The following is an 8,909-nucleotide window of genomic DNA, read 5'->3' on the forward strand; positions in this document are numbered from 1 at the left end:
TTCCCTTCCCTTCTTCCCTTCCCTTCCCTTCCCTTCCCTTCCCTTCCCTTCCCCTCCCTTCCCCTCTCTTCTCTTTCCTACTCCTCTCCTCTCTTTTCTCCTCTCCTCTTTCCATCGTTTCCTTTTCAATTTCCATTTTTCCTAATAATATTTTTTTGAAACAGATTCTTACATATCTCAGACTGGCCTTAAACTTGCTGTGAGTCCAAACATCATCTTGATCTTCTGGTCCCTTTGCTGCTACTCTCTTAGTACTGTCATTAGAGACATTGACAATGACACCATTCATGTGGTGATGGCCACAGAACACCGGGCACTGTGTATATATTAGGCAAGAACTCAACCAATCAAGATTCGACCCTAGACCCTCTCTTTTGGTTTGTGACCCTCCCTCTGTGCTGACCATGTTCTAGGCTTCCTTCAGAATGGTGACTATAGCCCCTAAAGGATGGAGTTCATGGGAACTGACAGCAGCCTTTTGTACATACATAGAGCCTCTCTATGGTCCTGGTTTATGGAAAATAATCCAAACACATTTTGTGATCCTTGTTGATTAACATTGGATGAGTTCCCTTTTGTCTTCATCTTTTCTTCCCTCTGGTCAGACTCTGAACTGTAGGCTTATATTTCATCATGTTTAAAACAACAGCATTTTACTGGTTAGTTTTGTATCAACTTTACAGAAGCTAAGTCATCAGAGATGAAGGAGACTCACTGAGGTATAATGCCTCCATAAGAACAAGTTCTAAGGCATTTTTTCAAGTAGTGATCAACAGGGGAGAGCCCAGCCCATGATGGATTGTGACACCACTGGGCTGGTAGCCCTGACTTTTGTAAGAAAGCAGGCTGAGCAAGACATGGAAACAAGTCAGTAAGAAGCACCCCTTCATGACCTCTGTATCAACTCCTGCCCCTAGCCTCCTGCCCTGTTTCAGTTCCTCTCATCACTTCTTTCAATGAAGAACAGCAATGCTGGAGTGTAGGCCAAATAAAACCTTCCCTCCCCAACTTACTTTTGGTCATGTTGTTACATAGCAGCAATATAAGCCGTAACTAAGACAAGAGTCTTTTTATAAATTTTTTGACATAGGGTCTCACCGTGTAATTCTGGCTCTTCTTGAAACCTCAATATTGAGCAGATTGTTTTTATTTATTTATTTATTTATTGAGCCTGGTCCCTCATTCTTTTTTTAACTTTTTTTATTATTTAACAGTTTTTTTTTGTTTCTTTTAAATACCAACCACATCCCTCCTTCCTCTCATCCTTTTCCCTCCACAGGCTCCCCTTCATGCACCCCTCCATCCACTCCCCCATCTCTATTCAGAAAGGGACAGGCCTCCCATGTTCTTGAACAAAGTATACATCAAGTTGAGGTAGGACCAAGCTCCTCCCTCTGCATTAAGGCTGGACTAGGTAATCCAGCATGGAACAGGTTCCAAAAGCCAGCTAAGTGCTAAGAACAGGTCCTGATCTCACTGCTAAGAGCCTCACAAATAGATCAAACTACACCCATGCAGAGGGCCTAGGTCAGTCCTACTCAGGCTCCAGAGTCCATGAGCTCCCATGAGCTCAGTTCAACTGTCTCTATAGGTTCCCCCATTAGGACCCTGACCCCATGGCTCACACAATCACTCCTCCCTTTCTTCAGGAGGACTCCCAGGGCTCAGTTCAGAGCTTGGCTGTGGATCTCTGCTTGTGCCTCCATCTGTTACTGGGTGAAGGCTCTCTGATGACAATTAGGGTAGTCACCAATCTGATTACAGTAGATGGCCAGTTCAGGCACTCTTTCCACTATTACTAGGAGCCTTAGCTAGAGACAAGCAGGTTGTTTTTAAACTCAGAAAGATCTACCTGCCTCTGCCTCCTGAGTGCTAGGATTAAACGACCATGTCACAAAGACCAGCTAATAGAATTTTTCCATTTCCAGGTGTTTACTATGAGAAGCCATTCCTTATTGCTGATTCAGGACCTCAGGAAATCTCAGAAAGAAATATGACTCTCCTCTGTCACACGCATCCTTCCTTTGACATCTTCATCCTCTGCAGAGGTGGAAATGCCTCCTTTCCCCAGAGCTGCTCACGTCAGGACCACAGCACATTCCTCATCTCCCCTGTGAGCCCTGGGAACAAGAGGACTTACAGATGCTTTGGCTCTCACAAACAAACTTCCTACTTGTGGTCACTGCCTAGTGATCCACTTGAGTTTTCAATTCCACGTAAGTATGTCTGGTTTTTGTTTCTTATCTCTGTTCTTAGACAGGAGGTCTCAAGGGATTCCTGTGGGAGATATCAATTCCACTTTATGTCTCCTGTGTGCCACGTGTGCACACTGCACTGCTCTTCTGACTGAAATCGCTCTATTTGTATTATGACCTCTGAGCATTATGTGTTGATTATATTATTTTGGGGACATATTCGTCTGGGGAATAGATGTCGTCATCTGTTCATAATAAGAATCATCTTTCAGAATGTTTCTTTCTGAGTTATATGTGTGACAAGTACATCACTAGCCAATGGTGACAGAAAAATAGAAAGAGTATCTTTTTTTTTTTGATTTTCGAGACAGGGTTTCTCCGTAGCTTTTGGTTCCTGTCCTGGAACTAGCTCTTCTAGACCAGGCTGGCCTCGAACTCACAGAGATTTGCCTGCCTCTGCCTCCCGAGTGCTGGGATTAAAGGCCTGCACCACCTCTGCCTGGCCTGATGGTAATTTTTTTTAGATCTCAAGAGATCATGAATTTTCTTTTGCTTTTTTTGATTATAATACATCATTTTCTCCCCTCCTTTCCTTCTCCCTAAACTTTCCCATGGACCCTTCCTTGTTCTCTTTCAAATTCATGGCTTATTTTTACATTAATTATATATACATCAGTATATATGCATATACACGAATATATTTTTGCATAACCCACTTAGTCTGTATAATGTTATTATATGTATGTTTATAGAGATGAGCATTTGATATTGAATAACCAATTCATGTTCTCTTCCCAGGGGAAGTCCATTTCTCCACTTTCAGCATTTCATGTTCTTTATAGTCATTTATGTAGACTGAGGCCTCATGGGCTTTCTCCCATCTACTATGGCATGTCTATCTTGTCGTCCTTGTCCAGCTCATGTTTAGGTTGCCATGTTGGGGAAACTTTATGGGTATTGCTTCTGATATTAGTAGGAGACACAATCTCACAACAAACTCCCTGATCCATTGGCTCCTACAATCTTTCTTCCCCCTCTTTCACAATTCACTAGTTGTTTTGTAGATGTAGCCATTGTGACTGAGCTCAACAACTCTGCATCTTGGTTTGTTGTATTTGTAATATTATATGTAATGTAACTTTTTAATGGTCTTATATCTTACATAAGGAAGTTTCCTTGATGAGGAACTGGTATGGGAAGTCCTTCTATATATGTGTCATTTTTATTGGTTAATGGTTAAGAAGCTGCCTTGGCCTGGGATAGTGCGGAGTAGAGCCAGATGTGGGAAGGAGGGAACTAAGCTGAATGCTGGGAGAAAAGAAGGTGGAGTCACAAAAAAGCTATGTGGCCTCTGTCAGGGACAAACACCTGTGGTGAAGCACACTGAAACTTTGTCAGTTGGCCATGACTTCGTGGTGATACACAGATTAATAGAAATGGGTTAATTTAAGATATAAGAGTAAGCCAGAAATTCGCTTAAACTATTGGCCAAACTATATTGCAAATAATATAGTTTCTGTGTGATTATTTCATGGTCTGGGCAGCGGGGAACAAACAAGCATCCTCCCACTACAAGGAATGAGTACTACACTTACCTGTCCCACCATCATTTGGACATCATGGTGCCATATTTGAACAGTCATCAGTCCAGTGGAAAATGTAGGAAATAATTTTTGTGTGTTAATTTTGCTTTTCCTCTTTTAAAATTAATTTTTAAAAAAATCATTTTACATTTCAACCACAGTTCTCCCTCCCACACTGTATTCCACACAGTTATTGGCCATGTACCCTAATGTAGTGTATACACTTGCACACAGAGAAACACATATACCCCTTGCTAGTTAATAGTGATAGAGAATTTGAAAGGGTCTATGCTAGTTTCTTTATGCAGGAAGACTTGAATCTTTGTCTTATATCATACTTTGTGAGCACAGTGCTGCACATGAATAGCCATCACCCTAGAGGAGAAGGTATAAAGACATTTGCAGAAGAGGACAAAGGGAATTTGAATCAGGACTTTGTAAGGTTATGTAGGAAAAGGGCAGATCCAGCCTCCATGACAGATAAGATTCATTTCTGTATACTTAGCTCATCCAGTTATTTGGATGTTTCAGAGTTTCAGTGGAGTTGACATCTTGTAAGTATGGAGACTAGGGGCACAGAGACTTTTCCAAAGAACTATGGGTAAAGTATGAAAGGGTGGACACAAGGAGGCAGAAAAAAGAAATAACACATGAAAGATGGAATTTGACTTGTTGGATAAAGAAGGTGTTTGGTGCAGCTGGGCATGGGATGAGAATGGGAAATGAAATATGAAAAGAACAAAAACAGATTGAAAAAAATATACATCTGGAATTTCCAAGGATAAAATATTTAAGCCAAACTAAAACTGATAGCATGCTTCCTTTACTCAAGTGCATAACTTTACTTGCACTAAGTCAGGCAGCTAAATACAGCAACAGAACACTGAATATGAATGTCCCAGAGAGCCAAGAAAGGGAAAGTGTGTGGTGAGCTTGTGTGTAAACAGTCATCAGGGGGAGGAATGGCTGCTGTTTGCACTAGTTAGCTGGTGCAACTTGACATAGTCTTGAGTCATCTGAGAGGAAATACCCGAGTAAGGAATTGTCTAGATTAGATTGGCTTGTAGGTATGTTTGTGTGGTAGTTTTTTTTTTTAAAAACAATTAGCTGATGTGTGAGAGCCCAGCCTAATGCCCTAAGTGGTGTGGGAAGTCCTTCTGTATATGTGTTGCTTTTGTTGGTTAATGAATAAAGAATCTGCCTTGGCCTGTGATGGTGTAGAGCAGAGCGGGGAGAACTAAACTGAATGCTGGGAGAAAGAAGGCAGAGTAAGAAGAAGCCACGTAGCCCCACCAGAGACACGCCAGATGGAACCTTGCCAGTAAACCACAGCCACGTGGCGAAATACAGATAAAAAGAAATGGGTTAAACTAAGATGTAAGTGCTAGCTCATAAGAAGCTAGAGCTAATAGGCCAAGCACTGATTTAAATACTATAGTTTCTGAGTGATTATTTTGGGTCTGGGAAGTTAGGAACAAACACCTCAGTCCATTTATTAGGAGGTGGCAGAATGTCCATGTATGTTAGAGGGACAATGGTAGAAAAGGAAACGAGGGAAGGCTCCCTGACACGGTTGCTTCTTATTCTCTAAAGGAATTGGGAGAGAGAAGATGGGAATGCATATGTGGGTAGGCAAACAGGATCGAAGGGCAAAGAGAGTACGCAGGGGCTCTATAAAATACTCAAGTCAATGTCCATTTAAGGGACTTCCAGCATTAGACTTCTCTTATCCAGAATGTGTAAGCCTGTTAATTTCTTTTTCTCTGAGGCTTGATCTTCTGTCTTTCTCTGTCATTCAACATTTTTTTTTAGAGACATGACCTCACTGTGTTGTATTGGCTCTTCTTGAACATTGTAAATAGACTAGATTGGCCTCAAAGTTACAGAGATGCATGTGCCTCTGCTTCCTAAATGCTAGGATTAAAGGTGTAGGCATTACTGTTCCTGGTTGTCATTCATTTTTTTGTTTGTGTCATTGAATGAGTTTAGCAGTCTCCCATATGACTGCCAATACCTCTGTTAACACTAGCTGAGGAAGACCCCAGTGTTAGGGAGGCAGCAAACAGTATCCATACATGGTTTCAGCTTCAGGTTCCTGCTTGTGTTTCTGAGCAGACTCCCTTAATGACAGAGTGTGACCTAGAAGTCTAAGATAAATCAAGCACTTTATTACAGCATCAAAAAGAAACAGCAATATACATAATTAGACATCTGCCCAAATAAATTATTTTCTGAGGGCCATTAATTTTACTTCTACAGTCAAAAGCACCTGCATGAGCCTGGGTTGTGTAACTAATGGAGTATTTGACATCATTCAGCTTAGATGTCTGGTATCATCTCAACAGAGCTCCTAGTTGGCCAATATCCAAGCATCCTCTTGACTTCAGGTTCTGATTGCAGGAGATTTCATGTGTCCTCTTATATATATTATTTATTGGTTCTCTTTTGCATTGCTTCCACATGGTTCTTCACCACATCCCATATTTCCTTTCCTTAAAACACCCCTCAGACCACTTCCCTTTTCCCCCATCCTGCCAACATCACCTTTCTCCAACTATCATGGTCACTAGTTATCTCTCCACTTTCTTCTTGCCTCTCATGTCCGTTTATCACACAACAAGTTCAGGCAAAACTTATTTTTTTCTGGATTATAATACAATTGCAACATTCTTTCTTACCTTTCTTCCCTCCAAACCCTCCTACATCCGCCCTTTTTCAAATTCATGGCCTCTATCTTCACCAATTTTTATTTTGGTTATATATATATATATATATATATATATATATATATGCCTAAACATAAGCACTAACTCTCTATAATGTTACTTGTATGTATGCTTTCACTGTTGATCTCTGACTCTGGACAATCAGCTGATGTGCTCTTCCCTCTGAAATACCACCTGTCTTGCTCTCTGTTTCATGTAGTTGTCCATAGTTCATTGTCTGCACATAAAACTTTTTATTAGTGTATATTCATTGTGCAAAGTGCTGCTTTTCTTTAAGCATATCCTGAAATTTGACTTGTATTTAACCCATGCTCTTATGTTCTTGTCATGTGTGGTAAGGCTGGCAGGAAAAGAAAGTAAGCTGAAAGATGGTAAGAAGGGGTATATACTGCCCCTTGTGGACATGAGGTACCCAATCCATTATGAACTCAGTGCAGCTGCACTTGCCACTGAGGCTGCCTCATATGGAGCTCATCAACTAAAGAGAAAGACTAAAGAGTTGCTGACACAATCCTGATGAACTCATCACACTGACAGCTTCAGGAAATTGAGGCATCACTGGCATGGCTGTGTAACCATTTGCGAGCCTACTAGACGTCTATGGAGAGTTGTGCCCTCATGATCACACAGATGGCTCTGGTTAAACACATTGGATCAACACTAAAGAACGTCAAACACATGACTATAGTAGACGAATGGAGGGAATGAGGGTGTGTAGAGGCAGGATGGAGATAGGAAAGTTTAGGAAGCCAGAGTAATCAGACTACATTGTCCAAGCATGAAGTACAGAGAGATATCTAGTATTGATCAAGCCAACTAGATTATTGCTATTTGCATTGTGAAATTAAAGCTAAGAGACACATCAGCACAAGTATGAACTTTCACTTTGCAAATACAAACTGGATCCTAAGTAGTTAATGGCTTAAGTTACAACACAGATTCTAGTGAATATACTAGAACTAGAAAAGCCACAAAGATATTATCATAGCACCGATTCAAATCTAGATAGTCTGTAATGATTTTGGTATAGCTTCAACATGTATTTCCTTTTGTTCTTTGTCAAGAAGAAATACGATCATTTCTTGAGTCTGACATTGTAGAAAGTGCAGTGGCTAATTTTTGTAATCTAATTTGCCCCTGCTTCGTCTGACCAAAACACTTCCTTAGTGGCCCATACAGTTCTGTGTATTTGGCAGAAGTAGTCTTTCTATAACTTATGTAGAGACGTATTTCATTCTAAGACCAAATGTAGTGGTTATTAGAGAAAAAACAACCACAAATAAATTAATATTGTTGAAATAACCCTTTAAATTCTTTTTTCTCCACAGAATCTTCTACATCAGATTGCAGATTAGAGAATCACATTCAGCTCATCCTGGCTATCGTCATCCTGTTAGGTCTCGGGGTTCTACTGCTGGATGCTTGCAACAACAGAGAGAGCCCATGATACCTTCAGAGAGTCCTAACCCGAGAGCCTAGCTACCCCTTCCTACACCTCATCAATGTTGGGAAGAGGGAGCTGCTTGTTGGTTCCCAGCTGCTTAGTCCTGAAATAACCACACAGAAACTGTATTAATTAAACCACTGCATGGCCCATTAGCTCTAGCTTCTTATTGTCTAACTCTTATATATTAATTTAACCCATTTCTATTAATCTGTGTATGGCCACATGGCTGTGGCTTACCGGCTAAAGTTCAGGCATCTCTCTCCTGCAGGGGTACATGGCATCTTTCAGACTCAACCCTTCTTTCTCCCAACATTCCATTTAGTTTTTCCCACCTACCTCTGTTCCCCTATAGCTCTGCTATAGGCACAGAGCAGTTCCTTTATTAACCAATGATATTCACAGCATACAGAGGGGAATCCCACATCACATCAAAATGCTGACAATAAAGAGTCTAAAAGGAGTTGTAATTTCTCTGCTAAATATTCAGTGTCTGGAGTTGTGGTACAATACCTGTGATATGACTGGAATTTCATAATTCTTTGTGTGGTGTTTGTAGGAGAAATCTCCCAAGCAGCAGATTCCCATTTCTTGCTTTGGTCTCCTGTGGGACATCTTTGTGTGCCCATCCCTCATTTCTCATTTCTCTGCATATAATTATCTTCCTCTTCATTCTCCGTTATCCTGTGGATATGCTACTTTGGAATGTGAGTGAATTGCATTGTTGACATGAGCATATCCATGCCATAAATGCCAAAATAAAACTATCTTTTTTTAATATACATACAAATCCAAGTTCCCACTCCCTCTGTCCTCCCATTCCCTCCATATATCCTCCCACCCCACTCCCATCCAATCCTTGGAGAGGGTAAGGCACATTGCTCTGGGGAAGTTTCAAGGCCCTACCTACTATATCTAGGCTGAACAAGGTATCCATTCAAAGAGAATAGGTTCCCTAAAA

The 8,909-nt window shown here is 40.9% G+C and overlaps 1 protein-coding gene across 1 annotated transcript in view; it reads left to right on the forward strand.

Moving 5' to 3' along the window:
• LOC101994544 (leukocyte immunoglobulin-like receptor subfamily A member 3) overlaps positions 1–7,951 on the forward strand; it is a 54,985-nt gene extending 47,034 nt beyond the window's left edge. The window contains exon 6 of the mRNA XM_026777125.1: positions 7,833–7,951. Within this exon, the coding sequence (XP_026632926.1) occupies positions 7,833–7,951 (119 nt within the window). The remainder of the gene's footprint in view (positions 1–7,832) is intronic.
• The last annotated feature ends 958 nt before the right edge of the window (positions 7,952–8,909 follow it).

The sequence above is a fragment of the Microtus ochrogaster genome, unplaced genomic scaffold (genome assembly GCF_000317375.1).
Source record: "Microtus ochrogaster isolate Prairie Vole_2 unplaced genomic scaffold, MicOch1.0 UNK47, whole genome shotgun sequence".
NCBI classification, from domain to species: Eukaryota; Metazoa; Chordata; class Mammalia; order Rodentia; family Cricetidae; genus Microtus; species Microtus ochrogaster.